The 24,326-nt window shown below is 52.1% G+C and overlaps 1 protein-coding gene across 12 annotated transcripts in view; it reads right to left on the bottom strand.

Annotated features, from left to right (window-relative positions):
- METTL22 (methyltransferase 22, Kin17 lysine) overlaps positions 1–18,244 on the bottom strand; it is a 38,953-nt gene extending 20,709 nt beyond the window's left edge. For 5 of the 12 annotated variants that reach the window (XR_013384898.1, XM_077906578.1, XM_077906587.1 and 2 more), the window contains exons 1-10: positions 18,105–18,244; positions 14,170–14,335; positions 12,577–12,930; positions 8,662–8,702; positions 8,428–8,572; positions 5,488–5,586; positions 4,071–4,124; positions 3,125–3,205; positions 2,775–2,877; positions 976–1,144 (exon numbers count right to left, since the gene is read on the bottom strand). Coding sequence is in view for 10 of the 12 variants with exons in the window: in XM_077906578.1 (XP_077762704.1) it covers positions 976–1,144; positions 2,775–2,877; positions 3,125–3,205; positions 4,071–4,124; positions 5,488–5,586; positions 8,428–8,572; positions 8,662–8,702; positions 12,577–12,930; positions 14,170–14,275 (1,152 nt within the window). In the remaining 2 variants the exon portion in view is untranslated. Of the gene's footprint in view, positions 1–975; positions 1,145–2,774; positions 2,878–3,124; positions 3,206–4,070; positions 4,125–5,487; positions 5,587–8,427; positions 8,573–8,661; positions 8,703–12,576; positions 12,931–14,169; positions 14,336–16,987; positions 17,133–17,496; positions 17,615–18,104 lie in introns of those variants that run through there. The other 7 variants (XM_077906582.1, XM_077906585.1, XM_077906579.1 and 4 more) reach the window with 6 other exon arrangements.
- Between the last annotated feature and the right edge of the window lie 6,082 nt (positions 18,245–24,326).

Below are 24,326 nucleotides of genomic sequence, written 5' to 3'. Positions count from 1 at the left end.
AAGGGAACAGGAGCCAGGCATTCCAGACCTTGGGACTTGCAGCTCCTGGTAATTATAAGGGATTTTCTTTCTTTCTTTCTTTTTTTTTTTAATATTTTTTAGTGACTTTTTTTTAAAGAGATTTATTTATTTATTTATTCACGATAGACAGAGAGAGAGAGAGAGAGAGAGAGAGGCAGAACACAGGAGTAGGGAGAAGCAGGCTCCATGCTGGGAGCCCGATGTGGGACTCGATCCCGGGACTCCAGGATCGCGCCCTGGGCCAAAGGCAGGCGCTAAACCACTGAGCCACCTAGGGATCCCCCTATAAGGGATTTTCAAGGGTAATTTTGATTTATCAGATTTTCCCCATGAGCTGGGTTTAAAAATTCTAATAGGAAGTGACATGGCTGTAAGATTAAGCCCCAGCTCTGCTGTTGCCTGGCAGGGTGACTTCCCGTTGTCTGGCATCCACTGAGGCAGGGGAGGGAGGAGCTTGGCCTGGGACCTGGCCTGAGGACCATTACTAGGATGATTACTCCGAGGCCTAGTTTGATGGCCCCCTGTGCCCGGTCAGAAGGGCCACTGGTCACCTGACAAGCATGCCCAGTCTGCGAGGCCAGGGTACCTCCCACAGTGAAGATGTGGCCTCTAGCACTGCGGCTTCTGCATCAAGAACCCCACCAAGTGCCCCTCATCCCAACTTCCTGGGTCACCAACCACCTCCTGGGCTCAGCCCTGCTTCCTCTGGGCCCTGAATCGCTCAGAGATAGAATGTGGTGTGAAGTCCAAGGTGACAACTGCAGGCCCACCTGCAGACACAGTGACCCCTAAGGTGGAAGACCCCTAAGTGGGGAGACCCCACCACAGCCTTTGGCTGCCAGCTGATCCTCTGCCCGACAGCACCAGGGTGTGGGGCCCGCATCTGGAGGACCCTGGGGTCAGCAGCGTCATGCACAGCCACAGTGGCCCGCGTGTAGAGGGGGCCGCACCTACCAGCTGCTGGATGCGCTCATACACGAGGCGCTGCGGGAAGGAGGCCTCCACCGGCTCCACCACAAAGCGCAGCTGGCCATCCGCAAGCTTCTCCAGGCGCTGCAGCCACGAGCGGAAGTGGTCATAGGCTTCGCACGTGACGTCCAGGTGTCTGAGTGTGAAGTTCAGCCTGCAAACAAGCAGCCGACACACACGCCTTGCCCTCCTGCTGCCTCCCTGACCTCACTGCCCTCCAGTGGGTTTGCACGGAGCAGCTACTGTGTACTGAGTGCACTTCCTTCCTGAATCTAGAAAGCCTGGGAGGGGACACAGTAGGCGCTTCCATTTTACAGACACAGACACCAAGGCTCAGAAAGGCAAAGTCAGGTGCCGCAGATACCACTGCCTGAAAGACAGGCCCTGCCCTGAGCTCCAAAGCAGAGCAGGAGGTGGACGCAGAACACCGCCTGCTGGCCTCCCCAGCTTCCTCCGGCACAGAATCTGCACACAGGGTGCAGGTGATGAATGAACAAAGGGCAGGGCCTGAGAGCAGCAGCGAAGGGTGCTGGGAGGTGGTGGGTGGGGAGCTTCAGGATCGGTCCTCCCAGCCTGGCCACACGGCCACTTCTACACCCGAACCTGCAACATGGTTTGACCTGAAATTCAAATTCTTTGCCTCTTTCCTTTTTCTTTCCAAGGTCTCTCACTACAAGAGATTTCCAACAGTGTGATGAACTGTCCCGGCGTCAACCACTGCCAGCTCGGGGCCGCTGTGGGCCCTGCCTCCCCACACGTCCAGACCCGATTATTAAAAAGCTAATGCCAGCCATTATGGTGTTTCCTCTCGAAGTACAGCCACATGCATCCCGAAAAGATAAGCCCTCTTCTGCTTCTGTTTCACTTAAAACAAATTCAAGGATAATTCTTTAACATTCCAATATCCAGTCAGGGCCCAACATTTCCTGACGCTCTCGAGGCTTCCCTTTGTCTATAAAATCAGCATCTAAGTGAGGTCCGTGTGCTGCCCTTGGTCACCTGTGCCTTGAAGAAGCTCCTTGACATTACCGGGATGAATAACATTGTGATGACCACACCAGGACAGTGCACACACAGACATGAGTGCTTCCAATGGGGTGGATTTCGAGATGCTGGATGCTGGGTGAGTATCGTTGGTTTCATAACTTTTTTTTTTTTTTTTTTTTTAAGATTTTAAGTAATCTCTATACCCAATGTGGGGCTGAACTCACAACCCCAAGATCAGGAGTGACATGCTCTACTGCCTGAGCCAGCCAAGTGCCTCAGTTTTATGGCTTTTGCTACTTATTCCAAAGTGCCTTCAGAAAAGCTGTGCCCTAGCATAAGAACTGGAGAAAACGGTGTAGCACTATGTCTACCACAAAACTGACACTCCCTCAATGGGAGCCCTAATGCTTCAGGATGTTCAAGTGCACGTGTCGTGGGGGAGCTCTGTCTGCATCAGAAGAGGGTAGACAGGCCTGGGGCCCTGAGGATACAGGCGGCGTCCAGATGGGACATTCAGAGAGGCCCTTGACAGTGCCGTGGCCAAGTGTCCTGGCTCTGGGCACTCATCCACTCACAGAGCAGCTGTGCCAGGTTCCCTGCTGCCCCTAAGCCCTCCTCTCTCCACCAGTGATGGTGGGACGGCAGCACCCAGGCACAGGGCTGGCCGGCAGGTGGCGGGAGGCCACGTGTGAGGGGCGGCACGGAGGGCACATGGCACATGCTCAGTGAGTGACAGGACGATGCTGATGGAACGCATCCAGAAGGGGGAGTCTGGCTCTTGGGGGTGCAGAGCTCACCTCTTCTCCACAGACAGAATGGCTGTGCAGGCGTTTTTCAGTTTGTGAGCGAGGCGGGAGAGTGTTTTAAACAGAGCGTCGGTGAGATCATCATCATAAAACACTGTGGGGAAAAGAACGGGCACGAGGGGAAAATGTAACCATTAGGGGCATGTGTCCTTCGGAGGACCCCGGGGCCCTGCACTGGGTCTCCAGGAACATGCAGCGACAGCCACGCTCAGACTGGAAAGCTCTCGGGCTGAAAACTGCAAGTGGGTGCGGGGGGCGCCTGGGAGACTGGAGAGGGCTCAGGGGAGGGCTCAATGTGCTGATTCCCCACCATACTGGCGCTGCTGATCAGGATGTCCTACCTTCGGCCGCGAGCAGGATGGTGGTATGGCTGTACAGGTCGGAGACGTCCTCCTGAGACCAGCTGAAGGGGACCTCCGGGTCTATGAAAGAAGAAAGGCCATTTTAGGCACGTTCCTTTCTCTGCAGGCCAGCTCTGAGGCTGAATAAAGAATAAAGGCTGAATAAATAAAGGCTGAATAAATAAAGGCTGAATAAATTTCTTCTCTCCAGGAGAGGAAACAGAGCTGGGGGTAGCTTGAAATGGCGGGCATTGCCAGGTAGGTCTGAATCTTAGCGCCCCAGCCTCAGGCCACAGCTGCCTACGTGGGACCGGGGATCTGCCTCCGCTGCTGAGGGGCAGGCACTGCTGCCCCCACAAACTTGGTGTGTGGCCCTGAGAGAGGTGCTTCACCTCTCTGGGTTTCATTCTGCACCGGAATGGGTGTAGTAATGCTGCCCTCAAGGTCTGCTGGGGAGACAGAGGGCCTACGGGGCTAAGCGCGTGGCAGATGACGGATAGTCAATGAGCCACGATTTTCCTCGCCTGCCATTGACAGGAAAAGAAGTTTTTATACAAGGAGTGAGTGAGCATGCAGGTCCAAAACAGTGAATAATAAATTCAGAAAACTCTCCCCCTCAATCGGCCCTGAAGCCACATGGAGGACTCCTTGCCATGGACAGAAGACACAGCGCTGTGTGGGAGGCTGCCTCCCAGGCCTGGGCAGGTGTTTAACCCAGAGTGTCAGGCCTCACCTGTAACTCAGGGACTACTGGGCCTACAGTACAGGGACACTGCGAGTCTGAGTGACACAGTAGGTGGAGGCTGCCAGCAGCTGTAACTCATCAGCCAAGAGAGCGGAGTGGCTGTGTACTGAGGGACCGCGGCACCAGCCAGGACCCTCTGCTCAGCCCAGGACACAGGGCTGATGGCCTCAAGGTGTGACAGGGGGACAGGGAGGTATGCACCTGTGCACAGGTCGTCTTGGAGCCAGTCCAGTTCTTTGACCTTAACTACACTGCCTGCAAAAGCAAAAACAAGCAGAACTCAAAACAAGGAAAAGGGTGACACTTCCCATTCTGTGCCAAAATCCCTCCACCTCTCCATCAACGTCCTCTCTACATCCCTCCTTTCCTTCAGCATTTCTGAGTGCCAGGTATCAGGTCTGGCACGGAACACAGGGAGTACAGAGGTTTCTGGGGTGCGTCCCTGTCTCTGGGGCCCAGCAGCGGCTGGTCAGCACGCACCGACAAGGCAGTGTGGTCAGGGTGTGGTTGAGGGGACGTGCCAGGGGCACAGGAGACAGGAGCTCTGGTGTCAGACTAGGGTGTCAGGGGAGGCTTCCAAGAGCGGCTGAGTCCTGTGTGCTCCTCCCCTCCAGCTCTTGTTGACAGGCATTCAGCAAATGTGACAGGGCGTCACACACACAGACCCCTGCCCCATGGAGCGTGTGGCCTAGTGGGCTGCCAGATATGTATCAACCAGTCACACAAACGTCAAAATGCAATGGTTCAAGATGAAATGAGGCTCTGGTAGAGACCCGTGACCTCGTCTGGAAGTCTGGAGGTCTGGGCGTGATGAGGAAGCAACAGGAGGCCTTGCGGCTCTCAGACAGGCTGGAGCGGCAGGAACAGAGGGGTCCTGTGAGGCAGAGGTGATAGATGGCAGGGCCAGGCCCCCACAGGCTATGAGACTGGCAGAGGAGTTCAGAGTCCACTCAGACTGCAAGGGGAGACCTCTGAAGGGTCCGAAGCCCGTGGGCTGGAGTGACCTGAGCTGAGTGGGAAGGTATCCCCCAAGCTGCTTGGAGATGCTCTGGACAGAAGTCCGGTGAGGAGCAGCTGCCGGCATCTATCACATCAACTCATTTCTGCGAGTGGTGCAGAAATCCAACAATCAGGATGATGGGGGGTGGGGAAACGGTCTGGGCAGAGGGAAGAGCACGTGAAACGAGTGCTCAGATCACTGGACACAGGGCTGGACAATAAGGCTGTCAAGAGAAAAGGAAAAGCAGGCAGGGGTCAGACTAGGAGATTTGGGAGCCAGAGGGAGAGCTTGGACTGCACCCCTGAAGATTTTCTGTGGGGAGTAGAGGGTCTGGCTCACATTTTCAAAAGGTCACTGTAGATGCTACAGGGAGGATAGCCTGGCTGGATCAGACAAGGAGCTGAGAGATCGGGCGGGGGCCGCTGTGCTGTCTGGGAGGGAGGGCTGAAGCAGGACGCAGCAGTGGGCATGGGGAGGAGGGGATGGCTCGAGGGCAGAGTCATCGGATACAAAGCTCTGTGAAGCCAGGACCGTGCTCCCTCCATTCATGGGGGTGTCAGGGCAGTGGGCACACCCCAGCTCTCAGTGTCCCACCTGCCAAACACAGACCCCTCTCACCCAGGCAGAAGGGCCGCTGGGCCTCACCTGCAGCAGCAGTCAGGTGGCCATTGAGGGCAATGTTTCGCTGGCACATGGCCAAGAGATCTGCGCCGACATCTGAAATAACAGAAGGGCACGCCATGAAACACCAGCCATCACCACACCCCTCTCCAGGTTCGACAGCCTGACAGCAGAAGGGTGCAAAATGGAAAGTTAAGTTTCCCCATGTGCTGACAGCCAAAATTAAGTATGTTCACCTTAAGGCCCTTTCTAAGGATCTTTCCCTTAAGAGATGATGGTGCTGGTGGGGACGGACTCTGTGTAGTCCAGAGGGAAGTGGTGAGAGCTCCAGTTCTGAGCGTGTGTCAATCAGGTGCGGTGTCTGGATGTGATTCATGGAGATACACAGCAGGTTCCTGCAGGCTGGGGACGTGCTCTTGGGAGCATGATTCGCTGTCTCGGCCATCTGTGTCTCCTGAGCCACTGCTGCTCTGATGAGCTGGTGCTTCCTTTCATTTCAGCAGAGCCGAGACTCTGTATACTGCATCCCTGATGAAGTGTGGGGTGTGGGCATTTTATCAAAATCTGATTTTCACTTAGGAGAATGTATGTGTGGCAGGTACAGAACGTTGTGTAAGTGACATCTGGCTGGCCCACTATAGCTGTGGACGCCCCGACCCTGTCCTGCCACCCCCTGAGGACTCTCCATTCCAAGGAACCTGCAGAGCCTGAATGGGGGCGGGGAGATCCCCGCTCACCAAAGGGACACACCTATTCCTTTCCCGGGGCCACTGGGGAGAGAATATTGGTGGTGTGTGCCTGACAGTAGCTTGTAAGTCTTTATGGGAGTTTTTGTCCAAACAGATCTTCTGTGGGGTTCTAACACATAAAACATACAAGAGAGGAGCACCTCTGGCCAAGTAGCAGTGGGAGACCAGAGCCCTGGAGCTGCCCCCAAATTATCCCTTTGCTGGCCCCTCCCTATGCTTCATGGAAAACAGTCTGAACCACGGGGGCCCTGCCCACCCATAGTGTGAGCAGCTGTGTGTACAACCTGGGGCCAGCCACCTGACTTTACTCTTACTTAGTCTGCTCATCTGGACAATGGATGGGGACAGGTGCCCCGGCTACTGCCTGGGGTCACTGTGAAGTTATGAGTGGGCACTGAAGCACGTGCAAGGCTTTGCTAACAATAATGTGCCATGTAGATCCAAGCTCCCTTCTTTGTGCCAGGAAACCTCCCTCTCAAAGATAAGACAATTTGATTCTGTGCTGCTGTTGGGCACCAGGCACAGGGTAAAGCTCTTGGGTGTTGCATGATAACATGACTCTGGGAAGTACTTGTTGACAATTTATGTGAACCTTGGCATGAAGTGGAACCGGGGGCCTGCCCTGTACACTCCTGGCCAGTGGCTAATGCAGAGTATCTGGAAAGTGTGCCGGCATCATAGGTGATCCCTAGCTTCCCTTTCCTGTCTCAGAAGCAAAAGACGTGTGCCATGGGGATGGGAACTAGGAATCAAGGAAGTGCAAACCAGAGCAGCAGATGTCCCCTTTCTGCCTAGCAGACACTGAAGATTTAAAGTGCAGGGACACTTACCTGATGAAATCCTACCCTCTTACGAACTGGTACACTCTTTAGGAAAAAGCTGAAAAAGCGCATGGGCCAGTGGGGTGTAGTTGGGAGCACTGTGCCCGCATCAAATTGCTGGTTTCATCAGTGAACTATGGTACATGAGATGCCATCACTGAGGGGAGGAGAGGAGGAGTCTATGGCACTTTCTGTACCATTTTAGCAGTTTCTATGTGTGCCTAGTACTGTTTCAAAATAAAAAACTGAGAAAGAAATCACTTGGCAATATGTATCAAAAGCTTAAAAAGGGTCACACCTGCTTCACACCTAGTCTGAGGATCATCGCACAATGGTGCACCTGACAACGTTGCAAAAAGAAAAACAAAAACTCCAAAGCACATGGGAACAACCAAAAATGCCCAAACACAGGAAAATGGTTAAAAAAAGAGATGAGATAGTACCTGGTCATTAAAAGTCATACTTATAAAAAGTTTCTGATGACTCTGAAAAACGCTCTCAAAGAAATGTTTTTCCACGTTTTTGGCAACATATAGCAATGAATACACAATCTGATTTCAGCTACTATTTGGGAGTATACACACTCAAAGAAAAAGAGGAAAAATGATTAAAAACCATACACAAACAGTGAAAGTAATGGTTCTAAAGCTCCTGGGGGACAGCGACTCTGTTATTTACTCCTGGATCTCTTGCATCTAGGACTGTGTTTGGCATAGAGTGGGCGCTGAATAAATTGCATACTGCTGAACAAATCTGGGGATTGTAAAAGTATGAGTCAATTTGATTTCCCATCCTACAAGTCTCCACTAAGAGCAGGCACAATTTCTTGGGGCGCCTGGGTGTCTCAGTTAAGCGACTGCCTTCAGCTTAGGTCATGATTGTGGGGTCCTGAGATCAAGTCCCACATTGGGCTCCCAGCTCAGCGGGAGCCTGCTTCTCCCTCTCCTCGCCTGCTCATGCTCTCTCTCACTCTTTCTCTCTCTCAAATAAATAAAATCTTAAAAAAAAAAATAAAGTAGGCACGATGTCTATAACTGGGAAGAAAATGTACACCTGTTTTCAAGCCTATAAAAGGCGTATCCATCCTGGTTTTCTGAGCCACCCGTGCTTTCACAGGGTGTGAGAGGTGGTGTCAGCAGGACAGCGATGTCTCCTGCCGTGTAAGTGCTCCTGCACCTGCGGGCGCACTGGGCCATCCTGCTGTTATTGAGAAAACAACCCAGGAGAGAACCAGCGGAATGGGATGGCAAAATCAACCACACCCAATTGGGATGGCCCAATTTCCAGCTGTTCCCCCTCACTTTCTGACACAGTCAGGACACGCCCTGTGAAGGGACTGCTCCCCTTAGCCTGGGATGGCGGCCTACCTGTACAGTAAACGGTACGTGCCACGGTGGCCGCGATGATGCTGGCCAGCCCTGTGCCCGCCCCAAGCTCCAGCACGGTGCGTCCTTGGAAGAGGTCCCGTTGGAACAAGATGTAGTCTGCCAGGAGCAGGGCACCCCGCCACACCTGGGGGTGAGATGGACAAGGAATGACAGCCGACGTGAGGCTCTGAGGAGACCCTTTGGGGCCACAGGGAGTGGACAGGACCTACCCACCTGCTTGCCAACATCTTCCAGGGGGGTGGCCATGGTGTGCTCTGGACAGGATGGAAACCAAAAGAGAAAGGGCCACCATGAAAATGGGGACAGATAGGACACAAGACAGACAAGGTGCATGGCAATCTGCAAACATGGCCTGATGAGCGCTGGCCTTGGGCGTTCTGCAGGGTGGCAGGAACATGGGCCGTGCAACAGTCGGGAGAGTACAGTGTGTGAGCAGCACTCCCAGGCCAGGCACGGAGGCTTGCCTGGATAACAGGGAAGCTCTGCCCCACAGCCCGAAGACCAGGGTCACTGCACGTCCTGGCCCAATCCAGCCAAACACACACCCCGCCCTCCACCCTACTATGTCCCGTGACTGGGCACTACAGTCCCAGCGTATTTGTGCTGTCTGGGTCTCTATGCTGACAAGACTCACAGTGCATTCCAAGTATTTCTTCTGCTTAGAACCACACCAGATGTTAGCAAAGTAAGCTGGAATTTATGTCCTTTCTTAGGTGAACTATGGTAAGAAGCATTCTCAAGCACAAAACGTATTAAGACAAAATCTGATGGTGGTGTGGGGGGCAGGGGAGAGAACAGAAATATGAGACCAAACAGAAAAAGGAACGTGGCAAACATCCTTGCTGTTAAAGAAGAATTAGCCCTGGTATTTTTAAGCAAGACGGCGATGGCTATCAAATTAAAACATGCCCAACACGTGCACGGTGGGGTAGCTTTGTGTCCTTGTCAGAGTTGCCCAGATCAGACCACGTGCTTGTGACAAATAGGAGAAGGGGCCAAGGGCAGAGGAGAACTGCAGGGTCAGAAGCAGCACGGGTGGTGCTGTGCACACTTTGTCTGTGAGGGTCTGCCCTACGAGGAGAGGGGGGCAGCCTGAAGGCCCTTGTTTTTGGACCCTTGAGCTCTCAAATACCAGCATCTCACAGAGTCCTGTTTAAAGCTGAGTGGGGGGCAGCCCCAGTGGTGCAGCGGTTTGGCGCCGCCTGCAGCCTGGGGTATGATCCTGGAGACCCGGGATGGAGTCCCACATTGGGCTCCCTGCATGGAGCCTGCTTCTCCCTCTCCCTCTGCCTGTGTCTCTGCCTCTCTCTCTGTGTCTATGAATAAATAAATAAAATCTTTAAAGATAAAGCTGAGTGGGGTCCAGAACAGAAGGAAACCTGTCTGTCTGGTGCTCAACGGAAGCAGTAGCCATCTGTCCCCAGGTTAGAGGGGAGAAACCCGGCCATGTGTAGTCTTCCTGGGGACCTGGGCCCCTGCTCTGCAGGCTTCTCCATGATAAATCTGACCCAAGATTTCTGCCCTGCATGGAGACTTAAAATCTGATCCTTAAATAGAAGATGACTGAGGCATTGTCCACCAGCATCTTGGCTGGACTGGATATTGGTGGCTCGGAAGAGGTCACTTTTAGTACAATACACTCCCCTCAGGATTTCAGGTTCCTGAAGCCCAACACGTACCTGTCTACCTGGTTTGAAAGTGGAATAAAAACATGTCCACCAACAACAGAGTTAACTCACTAAACACTTAGTGGAGAGATGTCCCCCAGCCAGGCCTGGGGCCAGGCAGGCTGTTCCTGATGGGTCACAGCAGCCCTGTGAAATAGCTACCACCGCTTCGACTTACAGATGAAGATACTGAAGCTGAGGCATTTGTAGAAGTTATAGGGAAAGCACTTTTTCTCTGAGCTTAGCACCATGCCAAATGCTCTGTGAATAACCTGTCATTTATTTATTTATTTATTTATTTATTTATTTATTTATTTTAATTTTTTTTTTTTTTAATTTATTTATGATAGACACAGAGAGATAGAGGGGGGCAGACTCCATGCACCGGGAGCCCGACGTGGGATTCGATCCCGGGTCTCCAGGATCGCGCCCTGGGCCAAAGGCAGGCGCCAAACCGCTGCGCCACCCAGGGATCCCCTAACCTGTCATTTAATCCTCAAAACCACCAGTGAAACAGGCTTGAGTGTTACCTCACAGGTGAGGAAATGAGGCTGACGGAGGTGGTGCAGGTGGCCTGTGGGCAGAGCTGGGAAGTGGCAGGCGTAGAGTGGGACCTGAAAGGGTGCCCATGGATCATTGGGGGTGGGGAGGACCTGCCTGTTGTGGTGAAGGCGCCTGCAGCAGAGAGCAGGCAGTGAAGCGGCTTCCTCAGGGTCCTTGCTTCTCCAGCCCTGCTCCAGACCCTCGGTGTCAGCTGCCCCAGCCGGCCCCTTCCCCAGTCTCTGCACCCCACCATGCACCATCCCCTGGGTGGGCCTCCTCCCAGCCTCAGGATTATACCCGTGAGAGACCAAGCTTAGCAAACCGGGTGAGGAAGATTGTTTAAGAGTCTGGTCTGTATCCTGCTCCCATCAGGATAGGGTCTTTGGACCTGCAGGGACCCCACTCTCTCTCATCCAGTATCTTGTCTCCTCACTTAGAGCAGACCCCAGGGACTAAAGCTGACAGCAGATCACACTGACTGAATAGCTACTATGTGCCAGGCACTGTGCTAAAGCTCTATGGGAGCCATCTCTTTGTTCTTTATAACTGGAAGTAGTTATACCTATTTTACAGACAAGGAAACTGAGTCCTGAGTGATTAAGGGACTTACCCAATTCACTGAGTCAAGGGAAGAGGCACAGGACTCAGAATCTGAGTTCCAACCCTGCCTCTTTCTCTTCTGTTTGGGTCTCAGTTTCTTTGTCTTTTCTCCAGGAAATGATCATAATTTATTTTGAACCTTGGATCTATGGATTCCTAGAAGGTCCATGGAAAACCTTTATAGGGTTTTGACAATTCTCTCAAATGATTTGGAAAAAAACATCCTCCTCCCCTCTGGGTTTTGTTTTCTTACAGCAGACTCCATGCCTAACATGGGGCTTGAACTCACCCAAGACCTGAGCTGAGATCCAGGGTCAGACACTCAACTGGCTGAGCCACCCAGGCGCCCCTCCCCTCCGGGTGTTTTTTAATCGGCTCCTTAGATGGGTCCATAACCTGAAAACAATGGCCTGGTCTGTGGGGTCAGAGGAAAATGGTTGTCAGGAGACAGACATCTGCTTGGGGTCGACTCTGTATCAGGCTCGGTACAGGCACATACTGGGCGTTATTTACCGAATGATCACCAGAGAGCAGTATTCTGTACCCCGTTTATGGGTGCAAACACGGGACAGGCTCTGTGGGTCAAAGGTCACCTGGCTCGTGAGGGGTGGAGTGGGCTGAAGCCCAGATCTGCAGGGCGCCAGAGTCCAAGATCTGGTCCCTCACATCACACCTTCCAGCGGGGACGGCACAACCGGGGTTATCCCTGGAGCTTGAGCATTTAATTGCCTTTTGGCTCCCTCAGGCCGGGCAGGAGTGACAGCATGCTGAAGGAAGGGCCTCAGCACGAGGTCTGTGATATGGACAGGCCAGGAACCTGGCCATACCCTGGCCCTCTGCTGTGGGACTTTGTTCTCAGCCTGCAGGAAGGTCAGGAAGGTAAATTCCCAGGACGCCAAACACACACACACACCAGAGACCAAGCCCTCGGTATAGAATACCCAAGTCTGCCATTCCCTGCTCAGCGAAGCTAATCAAGTGAAGGCTGAGAGTGAAAAGAGTCATCATGCCCCCTCCACCTCCCCGCCCCAGGACAGAACGTTCCAATGGTCTGATCACGTGACATACAAACATAGGCTGCGGTGTCAGGCAAACCCGGGTGCAAATCGCCACTCTGCCACTGACTGGCTGTGTGACCTGGGGCATGTTCCTCAACCTCTCTGAGCTGCAGCTCCTGCCTCTGTGAAATGGGGACGCTCATCCCTGGAAAGGCCGTGAGGAAGAGAGGTAATCCATGAAAGACACAGAGTAGGGTTCTGGAGTGAGTTCCGCACCACCCCCAATGGAATGGCCTAGAACACAGCCTGCCTGTACTTACCTATTCTGATGATATCGTGGGGGCTGCTCTCTTGTGCTTCGTCTGCCAGGGGGTCATCTTCCTCCTGCGTTAGAATCGTGGGATGTACCTTGTCTCTTGGAAGCCCTGCTGGTTCGGGGTCCGTAGCAGCCCGGGGTCTCCTCTTGACGTCCAAATCCCCGTCCTCGTCCAGCTGAGCTCCCACACCCTCCTGGCCAGTGTCAATCCTGCAGCCACTCCCCAGAGGGGGCTTGGCACTGCCCGACCCACGTGGGGGCGTGTCCTCAGCGGGAACCGTGCCATGACTGCCGCCCTCTGCCCCTGAGTCTGTCTGAGAGTCTCGGTTCCACAGAAGCTTGAACTGGGACAGGAAAACTGAAAGGCAAGACGAACACGGTATCTCCGGGCTGTCTCCTCCCTGCAGAAAATCCAGATCTCCACTGGGACAGAGTTCTAAAGGCCAGGCATAGTAATGCCCACAGAAAAAGCCCGTTTGACTCAGCCGAGAAGCTGGGGCCACTCACTGAGAGCAGCTAGCATTTGACGAGCATCTATAGAGAAAGTGCTCGGCCTCCATCACCCTAACCCTTCCTGCGCTATGAAGACAGTGGTGCCAGCTCCACCCTATGAACGTGGACACAGAGGCTTGGGGGGATGAAAGGAGCTGACGAGGCCACACAGCTTCTGACACGGCCAAGGTAAGACACAGACCCAGCCCAGAGGACAGGACAAGGACACCATGCCGCCTCCCCCATCTGTGGCTGGAAAGTTACTGGGACAAGTATGTGTTCCAGACAGGTGGGCTGGAGGTGGAGGTACAAGGGATAGAGGGGATAGACCTGGGCTGCAGTCCTCCTCTCCCCTGGCTATCTGACCCAGGCTGGGCAATGATCCATCCATGAATCTCAGGCTTCTGAATTCAGGGCCCAGACTGGGACATGAGGGAAAGAGGAGTATTAATCACATCACAAGTGGAAACAGGGTGTCAAAGCTGGGGAGGGCCCGTGTGAGGAGACATGTGGAGTCAGGGCTGGAAGGGAAGAAGTGCATGCAGTGTGTGAGGAACAGAACAGAGCACAGAAAGGCAAGTGTGAACACACTGGGTCAGCCTGGGCTCACAGGCCAGGGTGAAGAGTCCAATTTTATTCTAATAGCAAGAGGGAGACACCAGAGGGTCTCAATCAGGGCGCTGATGTGAGTCACATTTCTAAAAGATCCCCTTGGATGCTGGGGAGATGAGTAGGGGAAGGTGTGCAGAGCAGAGCCAAGGAGCCCTGGTGGGAGGAGCTGGAGGCATCCAGCCAAGTGACAGAGGGGCCTGAATTGGGGTGGGGCAAAAGGAGCCCAAACTGGGCAACAGGCTCCCCAAGGGCAGGGCTTGGCTTGTTCCCTTCTCACTCCCAGCAGGTCCTGCCCACCACTGCCATCCACTTCCCCGCACCCTACACAGAGTAGGTGCTCAGGAAAGCACAGGTGTTTACTCAACCCAACAAGAGTAGCAGCTGAACAATGTAAACTTGCTGATCTTTTCCCCCCAAAGAAGAATATGAGAAAGTAGAAAACAAAACAGATCCACAGGGTGCTGGGCCCCTCTGCACACTTGCAGGACCTTACCGGGCTGCCCCATGCCATTCAGCCGCACCATGAGGTGCCTGTGGTTTGGGGTGTAGAGGTGGACATCTGAGAGCACAGTGTCACTTCTGAACGTAACCTCGTCCATGGCTGGGGTAGGGGCCAGCTACCATGGCCGGGCTCCACGTTAATCATGGGACAGCAGCACCTGGAAGGCAAGATCAAGTCCTCAGGACAGCAGGTCCCAAAGGGGAGCACTGTAAATACTCTCCAACCCGGTAGTAAATAACTTTCTCTGGGGGAAGATGCTTCCCTTTTCTGATTCTCTCAATTTTTCAAGGATTCTCTCCTTTCTTTCAAAGGAGAAAGTCTCGGAGGCTTTGCAAGGGAAAAGAATCCAGCTAGAATTGTGTTATTCTGTTTACAGTGTGTTCAGTTTCACAGGAGTCTTTTATTTATGGCAAAGGATCCAGATTTCCATTTATACTGATAAAGTTTTCCTTCACTTTTAATTTTTTCCTACTTTTTGCATTTGACAATTTTCAAAGAGACAAGAAAGTTGAGGGCATAACATAATAAACTGTTATATACCCACTGCTTAGATCCAGTGGTCATCAACACCTTCTCATATGGGGTCAATTGATCTGTCTACCTGGGTTTTTGCTCCCTTGAACCAAAAGGAAATTCTAGACACCACATTTTATCTCTAAATTTCTCTACAGTTTCTTTCTCCCATTTTAAATATTTTGTTTATTTATTTGAGAGACACAGAGAGAATGAGAGAGAGAGCATGAGTGGGGTGAGGGGCAGAGAGAGAAACAGACTCCTACCGAGCAGGGAGCCCGATGCAGGACTCCATCCTGGAACTCCCAGATCATGACCTGAGCCGGAGGCAGCCGCTAAACCGACTGAGCCCAGGTGCCCCATACTGTCTTTCTCTTAAGACATGCTGTCATATAACCACAAGATCAGTAGCAGATCTAAGATAACCTAAGATTTCTTTGTACCATTTAAAACCCCAACCCTGTCCATAGCCAACTTTCTCCATTTCTCATGCTTTTATAGCTGGCTTTTCCTAAAACAGTATTCAATCACAATTTACGCTTTGCATTTAGTTATTTCTCCTTTAGGTTTTTTTTTTTTTTTTTTTTTTTAATTCTAGAAGTTGACTTCAACTGCCCAAATACCCTTGTTGCTCTAAAGCATTCTTTTTTTTTTTTTTAAATAAGTTTTTACTTATTTATTTGATGGGGGGGGGAGAGAGAGAGAGCGAGCACAAGCAGGGGGAGCAGCAGAGGGAGAAGGAGAAGTAGACTCCATGCCAAGCAGGGAGCCTGACATGGAGCTTGATCCCGGGACCCTGGAACCATGACCCAAGCTGAAGGCAGACACCCAACCGACTTAGCCACCCAGGTGCCCCTAAAGCATTCTTTTTAAATTAGAAAGAGAATGAGCCACCAAGCGGAGATTCAAAGATAAAGCAGCCAAGGGAATCACTGTACCCGTGAGGTACAGATGTGAGAGATTATGCAGGTGACACAGCCAACGGCTGCGGAAACTACCTCTGAGGCAAAGGGGTCAAAACAGGAAGGCTCCCTCTGCAACTAAACGTCTGCCTCACTGCATGGCAGCAACACACAGCCATGGGCTGGGATGCTGGCGGAGTGGGTGTAAACCTGTTTCTGAATCGTCGCCATGTGACCTGGGGGACATCACTTCACCTCTCTTGACCTGTTTCTTCACCTCTAGGCTATATTCTCACCTTACAGGGTGCCCGGGGCATAAAGAACTGAGCAGAGTCTGTGGCCCCACAGCAGTTGTTAACTCCTTGTCTTGGGCTGGTTTCAGGTGCGTTTGGCCCAAACCTGCTGATAACCCCTGACCTTCTACAGGAGCTGTTCCTACCTGGGTAGGTGCATGCACTAGCCGTGTGTCCTAGGCATGGCATGAAACCTCTCGGGCCTATATTTCTTCAATTGGAAAGTGGGATTACGGTAACCTGGGCTGTCCTCACAGTCTGAGCGCACCTAATTAGAGTTCCTACCTTTAAGGATGTGCCATGGGGAAGCCAAAGGTGTCCCCCCACAAAAAATTTTTGTGGAAAAGCTGATCCCTTGTTAAATCAGCCTCCATGCTGGCTTTCTCACTTGACACCAGAAGCCGGCACAAAGTAAGTGGATTGAGAAGTGATGCTGTGAATCTAGTAAAATGATGTAGGATTTCACAGTGCCAGTGAAAGCGATGGAGGAGAAATGCTCCTTCCTCAGGCAAAAGCCCTCAACCAATGTGGTCTGGAACAGTTAGGCTGGATCCAAAGACAGGAATAAATGTCTCAAAGGTAGATGTGGCTCTCCCAGGGCTGAAAGATATCCTGAGGACTTCCACATACAGTTTTGGAAGAAGAAGAAAAAAAAAAGATCCTCTGTGACGACGCTCTGAAAGTCAAACACAACCAAAGGACGCTTGCTGTTCCTTGCTATAGTGCAATTTCGTTGGAAAAATCACATCCCACGAAGGAGCATAATATTATAATTCGACACTAACTCTTTTTAAACATAGACAAAAAAAAAATCAAACTCAAATTCTTCATTTCTGGTTGAATTTTTAGTTTTAAAATTCAAACTACCCGGGCTTCCCAGAAATGTACCCTACGACTGAGAACCAGGAAGTGGGATCCCTTTAGAGGGCTTCTCCTAGGACCAGTTATCTGGGAACAGTAGTGTCTTGTACCTACCTGCCCCCCCCCACCCCCCGCCTGTGTGAAGATTAAATGAGACCATCGGTTTTAGGGTTCAGGACAGAGTTAAACGGCCAACATGTAACGACAGTAAGTGTCAATTGTTGCAGCAATAGTAATTACTAGGGATGCCTGGGTGGCTTAGCGGTTGGGCTCCTGCCTTTGGCCCAGGGCATGATCCTGGAGACCCGGGATTGAGTCCCACGTTGGGCTCCCTGCGTGGAGCCTGCATCTCCCTCTGCTTGTGTCTCTGCCTTTCTCTGTGTCCCTCATGAATAAACAAAAATAAAAAAAAAAAAGTAATTACTATTGGAGAGTGTGCTGGAGGGTGGAAAAAGGCAAGAAGAGCCAGTGTTTCTACTTAGGAACAGCTGACTCAGAGTCTCTGGGAATGCTACAGTTGGATGGCTTCAGTCCGGGCGCCTCTGGAGAGGGGGGGAATGGACCCCCAGCCTGCAGATGGGCCTCCCTGGGGCTGAGGCTCATCCCGCAGCAGCTCGCCTCTCCAAGGCTGTCGGGGGCCAGGCTCATCCTTTCTCCCCTCGGGCCCCCCAGTCAGGGTCTCCTATTTGTGGATTAGAAGACCTCCCGGCCTCCCAGGCTTTCCCTTTGCCAGGTGTTGGTCAACTCACGCATTCACCAACGGGGCCCTGGGCGCACGTCTGCTACGGGCTCACACGGGGCGGGGGCTGAGGCTGGGCAGGTGCTGCCGCGGGGCGGGGCTGCCGCGGGGCGGGGCTGACACGGGGCAGGAGCCGACGCGGGGCGGGGCTAAGGCGGGGAATGGGCTGCGGCGGGGCAGGTGCTGCGGCGGGGCAGGTGCTGCGGCGGGGCGGGGCTGCGGCGGGGCGGGGCTGCGGCGGGGAACCGGCTGCGGCGGGGCAGGTGCGAGGGAGGTCGGGGCGGCGGAGGGGCGGAGGGACGGCGGCCCGGGGCGCGGGAGCCCTGCGCAGACTCGGCGCCCGGAGTCGGGGGCTGCGGGGACCCCTCCCGTCTCGCCGCCTCCCTCAGTGCCGCCCACAGGGCAGTCCCTCTCCGGCCTCGCCCTCCCGTCTTGGTCCGCGACCCGGGGGCGGCCTGGACCCCCGGACCGAAACCTGCAAGGCGGCGCGGCCCCGTCTCCCACCGGCCCGGGTCGGCAGGGGACAGCGAGGCCGAGTGGGGGCTGGCGTCAGGGCCAGGCCGCGGCCAGGAGGCTCCCTGCACCGTCCCCATCCCGCTGCCTGTCCCGGGAGCTTACCCGCCGCGGGCTGCAGGAGGGAGTCCGGCCGAGGCCTCTCCCCGCCGGGCTCAGGCGGCCGCCATTGTGGGCGGTCTGCGCAGGCGCGGCCACGCCCCCTCCGCCGCCGCCGCGCCGTGGCCACGCCCACCTGCGGAGCCGCGCGGGGGGCGGGGCCGGGTACCCTGCCTAGACCTGCAGCCCTGGGACTTTGCGCCTTTCGCCATTCACGAGGCTTGGCACAGACCGACCTGCACGTCGGGCCACGAGGATCCTACTGTAGGCTATGGGCCAGGGGCTAGGCTACTTGGGGTCACCTCTTCCAGGAAGCCTTCCTGGATTCCCCCTCCTCCAGCTCTCTCCATCAGAGCGCCTGTGACTCTGGTTGTCAAGACCTGTTTACCGTCTCCCCCACTAGGTTTTGAATGCGTTGGGGAGAGAAAAAGCTGCTGGTTCACATCTGCAACCCATGCTGGGCTTCTCTGAATCGGAAAGGGGAAACACAATAATGCTCGGAAAGCACTTAGCATCATCCTCGGCATGCTGCGAGCACCCAGGAAATGGCAACTGTACTTGCACGGGATTTATTTTGGGGGGAGGAGAAGCTTTAATTTTTATTTTTTAAAAACTTATACTTACACGTGATTTATTTTTTGGGCGGGGAGAAGCTTTAATTTTTACTTTTTTTAAATTTATAATACTTACACATGATTTAGTTTTTTGGGGGGAGAAGCTTTAATTTTTATTTTTTTTTTAACTTATACTTAGGGATCCCTGGGTGGCGCAGCGGTTTGGCGCCTGCCTTTGGCCCAGGGCGCGATCCTGGAGACCCGGGATCGAATCCCACGTCGGGCTCCCGGTGCATGGAGCCTGCTTCTCCCTCTGCCTGTGTCTCTGCCTCTCTCTCTCTCTCTCTCACTGTGTGCCTATCATAAATAAATAAAAATTAAAAAAAGATTTATACTTAGACGTGATTTATTTTTGGGGGGGAGAAGCTTTAATTTTTATTTTTTTAAATTTTATTTTTATTTTCTCGTCATCGTAAGTGTACTCTCTCATCCTCCTCCTCCCCCACCTCCCCTCTGGTAGCCATCGGTTTGTTCTCTATCGTTAACAGTCTGTTTCTGGGGTTGTCTCTTTCTGCTTTTCCTTTGCTCGTGTGTTTTGTTTCTGAAATGCTGCCCATGAGTGAGATCATAGGGTATTTATCTTTCTCTGACTTAATTTCACTCGGCATCACACACTGTAGCTCCATCCGTGTCATTGCAAATGGCAAGATTTCATTCTTTTCTCTGGCTGCGTGATATTCCACTTTGTGTCTGTGCCACACCTTTACCCATTCATCAGTCGATGGACCCTTGGGCTGCTTCCGGATCTTGGCTCTTGCAAATAATGCTGCTAGAAACGGGTGTGTGTGTGTGTGTGTGTGTGTGTGTGTGTATCCCTTTGAAGGAGTATTCTTGTATTCCTTGGGTAAATACCCAGGAGTGCTCTTGCTGGATGATAGGGGAGTTCTATTTAATTTTTTGAGGACCCTCTGCACTGTTTTCCACAGTGGCTGCACCAGTTTGTGTTCCCACCAGCCATGCACGAGGGTCCCTTTTTCTCCATGTCCTCGCCAACACCTGCTGGTTTTTGTATTGTTGATTTTATCCATTTTTTAAAAAAGATTTTATTTATTGATGAGAGACACACACACACAGAGAGAGAGGCAGAGACACAGGCAGAGGGAGAAGCAGGCTCCATGCAGGGAGCCCGACAGGTTCAATCCCCGGTCTCCAGGATCATGCCCTGGGCCGAAGGTGGCGCTAAACTGCTGAGCCACCCGGGCTGCCCGATTTTATCCATTCTGACAGGTGTGAGGTGATATCTCATTGTGGTTTTGATTTACATGTCCCTGATGCCCAATCATCACCCCGAGCATCTTGTCATGTGTCTGTTGGCCATCTGTATGTCCTCTTTGGAAAAATGTCTGTTCGTGTCCTCTGCCCATTTTTTTGACTTGGATTATTTGGTTTTTGGGTGCTGAGTTTCACAAGTTCGTTATATATTTTGGATCCTAACCCCTTCTCAGCTATGTCATTTGCAAATATGTTCTTCCATTCTGTAGGCTGCCTTTTAGATTTGTTGATTGTTCCGTTTGCTGTGCAGAAGCTTTCTGTTTTGATCAAGTCCCACTAGTTTATTTTTGCTTTTGCTTCCCTTGCAGAAACAAGTGAGACACATCTAGAAAGAAGTTGCTAGGGCGGATGTTGAAGAAGTTAACTGCCTGCGTTCTCCTCTAGGATTTTTATGATTTCAGGTCTCACACTTAGGTCTTTAATCCATTCTGAGTTTATTTTTGCGTGAGGTGTAAGAAAGTGGTCCAGTTTCATTCTTTTTGCACGTGGCTGACCAGTTTTCTTACCAGAACTGTGGGAGAATAAATTCTTGTCAACAGCCCTGGGTGAATCTCTTCTTCATCCTTCCGGGCCCTGGGAATGTGAGCCATGAAACTGTATTAATGTCCTATGGCTGCTGTAACAAGTTACCACAAATGGGATGGCTTAAGTCAACACGAGTTTATTCTCCCACAGTCCTGGAGGCCAGAAGTTCGAAATCAAGTGTGACCGGCCCTGTACTCTCCAGAGACTCTGTATTAGTCGGTTCAAGCTGCCATAACAGAACACCATGGACATCATGGCTTAAACAGCAGACATTTACTTCCTCACAGGTTAGGGGGCTGGGAATTCCAAGCCCGAGGTGCCAGCGTGGTCGGGTTCTGGTGAGAGCTCTCCCCTTGGGATGCAGGCAGCTGCCTTCTCTGCGTTGTCACCTGGCTTCTGCTTCATGTGTACAAGGAGAGAGGGAGCAGGTTCCCTGGTGCCCCTTCTTACAAGGATGCTAATTCTCCACAGTCAGGCTCCACCCTTAGGACCTCATTGAACCTTACCTACTTCCTTAGAGGCTCGGTCTTCAAATATGTCCTCACTGGGGGGTCGGGGCCTCAACATATGAATTTGTGGGGACACAAACATTGGGTCCACACTACCTCCAGAGGCAAGGAGGTAGCTTCTGATGGCTCTCAGCAGTCCTTGGCTTATAGATGCATTACTCCAATTTCTGCCTCTGTGTATGTATGTGTTTAAATTGCCTTTTCAGGGCGCCTGGGTGGCTCAGTCTGCTAAGCCTCTGGGCTCAGGTCATGATCTCAGGGTCCTGGGATCAAGCCCCACATCAGGCTCCTGCTCAGTGGGAAGCCTGCTTCTCCCTTTCCCTCCATCCCCTTCTCTCTCTCTCAAATAAGTAAATAAATAAAATATTTTAAGGAAATAAATAAATTGCCTTTTTGTGAGGGTACTGGTTACTGTATTAGGGTTCACCTAACCCAGCATGACCTTATCTTCACCTTATTACATCTGCAAAAACCCTATCTCCAAATAAGGTTGTGTTCAGGTACAGGGTTAGAACTGAAACATATCTTTTGGGGAGACACCGTTCAACCCACAATAGAAAGCATCTTGGAAGGGATGCTCTGGACCCAGCTCTTCAGCCCCCTGCTTTGTGAGTACTGCCCCCCCCTTCCACACCCAGCCTCTTGGTCCTCCCAGCTGAAGCTCCCAGACAACCTAGAACAGAAGCTAGCCCCACGGTGCCCTGCCTGAATTCCTGACCCACAGAATCCAGGAACATAACAAAAGGGTTACTGTTTATGCCACTTTGTCCTGAGGTCCTGAGGTCCTTTGCCACTGGAGAGGAGCCTATCAGAATAAAGGGGGAGGAGAGCCAGCCCTTCTTTGCAGAGCTCTGCAGGTGTCTGGAGAGGTCTCTCCCTATTCCACCACTCAGCTATTTACAAGCCACTCTGCTGTCCCCTTCGTGTTCAGTTCCTCCATCCACACGACCACCCCGGAGGCTCAGAGAGGCCCAGTGCCTTTCTGGGAGTCACCCAGCTTCTGCATGGCGGAGCTGGCAGGCCATCTCCCAGATGTCCAAGCCTGCCTGCTGGATGACGCCTCAGTGAAAGGCCCTTTCCTGCATGCCTCCTCCCTCCAGTGGCTCTCCCAAGGCTTGGCGACCCCAGGGTTACAGTGCTAGCTCACACTCGCCGGCGTGTACATTACCCCCACCGCCTGGGCTAATGACAAATCATGTATGCGACAGAGGACGGCGGACGCACTGCCAGATGTGTGATGAGAAGCCAGGCTGCAGGAAATTGCCGTCAGGTGATTATGACTGGCTGGGGCATCCAGAGCAGCCCCCTTGCCAAAGGTGCTGTGTTTACCGAATGCTTCATGTGTTTTCTCAATCAGCGCTGGAAGATTTTGTCCTCCGAGGGAGAGCTCTTCCCCTAGGCGATTATAACTCTGCCCCCTGCCTTCTGCCCGCTTCTAGCTTCTAATAACACCTGCTGCAAATGTGCAGCGATCATCGCCTGGCTCTCTGGTTCCTGGTTCTGGGCCCAGAGGCACCGAGCTGACCTGTCTGCTCGCCAGCGCTGGGTTCGAATCCTCAGTGGGGCCGCTGGCCAGTCCTTTCCACTCGGAATCGCGGGGAACGTTCCACATGCTAGGTGGTCGGGCACGTTATTACTTCCCTAGAACTTAACATTCGAATTTCTCCAGAATTGAAATCATACCTATCTTGAAGTGTTGTTTTGAGAAAGAATAACAAAAATAGAACACGAGGAAGGTGCCAGGCATGACTCTCCTGCCCCCTTGGGGTGATCTAATAGCATCCGTTACATTTTGAAGAATCCCTGAATTTCACTAATTTTACCAAGTCATGTTGTTAGATTAAAAAAAAAAAAAGCACATTGCAGGACCATACAAAGTGTATAAATATCAGTTATATAAGAAAAAAATGCTCACCAAATATTACATGGTTTTGTTTTTCTAGGATGCACACAGCTGATGTAAATGCTCAGAGGTCTGGAAAGATGTCTTCAGATTGATGTAGCGGTTTGTTCTTGGGTGAAGATAGGATGGGGGCAGGTTCGGGAGGATTTCTAGCCTCGGATTTCCAGCCTCCAGCACTTTGGGAAGGAAATCTCCATGGCTTATGAACCACTCTTTCTTTGGCGTGCTGTTACAGCAGCCCCAATGAGCGGGTGTACGGATCTGTGGATTTAATGTATTCACGGGGCCATCCCGCTGTCACCACCATCTCATCCCAGAACGTGTTCATCACCCCAGAAATAAACTGTGAAACCATGAGCATTCACTCCTAGTTGCCCTCTTCCCTGGCAGCCCCTAATCTGCTTTCTGGCTATGGGTTTGCCTGTCTGGGGTATTTCATAGAAATGGAATCTTACAATGGGTACTCTTTCGTGTCTGGCTTCTTTAACCGAGCATATTTTCAAAGTTAATCCGTGTTGTAGCTTGGCTCACTGCTTCATTCCTCTTTAACTACAAAATAACATTTCATTAGACGGATAGACCACATTTTGTTTGTGCCTTCCCTGGTCGATAGGCATTTGGTTGTTTCTACTTCTTGCCCATTATGAATAAAGATGCTATGAATACGCATGTAAAGTTTTTATATGGACATAAATTTTCCTTTCTCTTGGCTGCATACTGAGGAGTGGAGCTGCTGGCTCCAATGGTAATGCTATATTTAACTTTTTGAGGGACAACCAGCCCGTTTTCCAAAGTGGCTGCACCATTTTACATTCCCTCCAGCTGAGTGCAAAGGCTCCAGGTCCCTGGAGTTTAATCTTGTTGGGGAATTCTTGGAACCTAGGTAAAACATGGGCTTCTGAGTTACTACACCTGAGAGGTGAGAGCACCGGGGAATTTGTACACCAAATCCTACAGTCATTTCTTTTTTTTATTTCTTTTAAGATTTTATTTATTTATTCATGAGAGACACACACATACACAAGAGAGGCAGAAACACAGGCAGAAGGAGAAGCAGGCTTCCTGCGAGGGGCCCGATGTGGGACTCGATCCCAGGACCCCGGGATCACGCCCTGAGCCAAAGGCAGATGCTCAAACATTGAGCCACCCAGGCATCCCAAAATCCTACAGTCATTGATTGGGGCTGCTAATTCCTTGGCTTTTCTGGTCAGCTGTGTATGAACAGAGTGACTCCAGAGAAAATGTCCTGGGGCCGCCTGTCCAAAGTCAGGCCCTGCAAGCACAGAAATAAATGGTGCAGACGAGGGGCTATGGTAGACGAGGGGCTATGGTAATGAATCCATATCGCCTACTACTGTTGTTCTTGCGAACTGTTTGAGGATCACCTAGCCAATCTTCACCTCCT

Source organism: Canis aureus, chromosome 8, assembly GCF_053574225.1.
Source record: "Canis aureus isolate CA01 chromosome 8, VMU_Caureus_v.1.0, whole genome shotgun sequence".
Lineage (NCBI taxonomy): Eukaryota > Metazoa > Chordata > Mammalia > Carnivora > Canidae > Canis > Canis aureus.
Note: the sequence above shows the minus strand (reverse complement) of the source record. Positions and strands in the feature narration are given on the sequence as shown.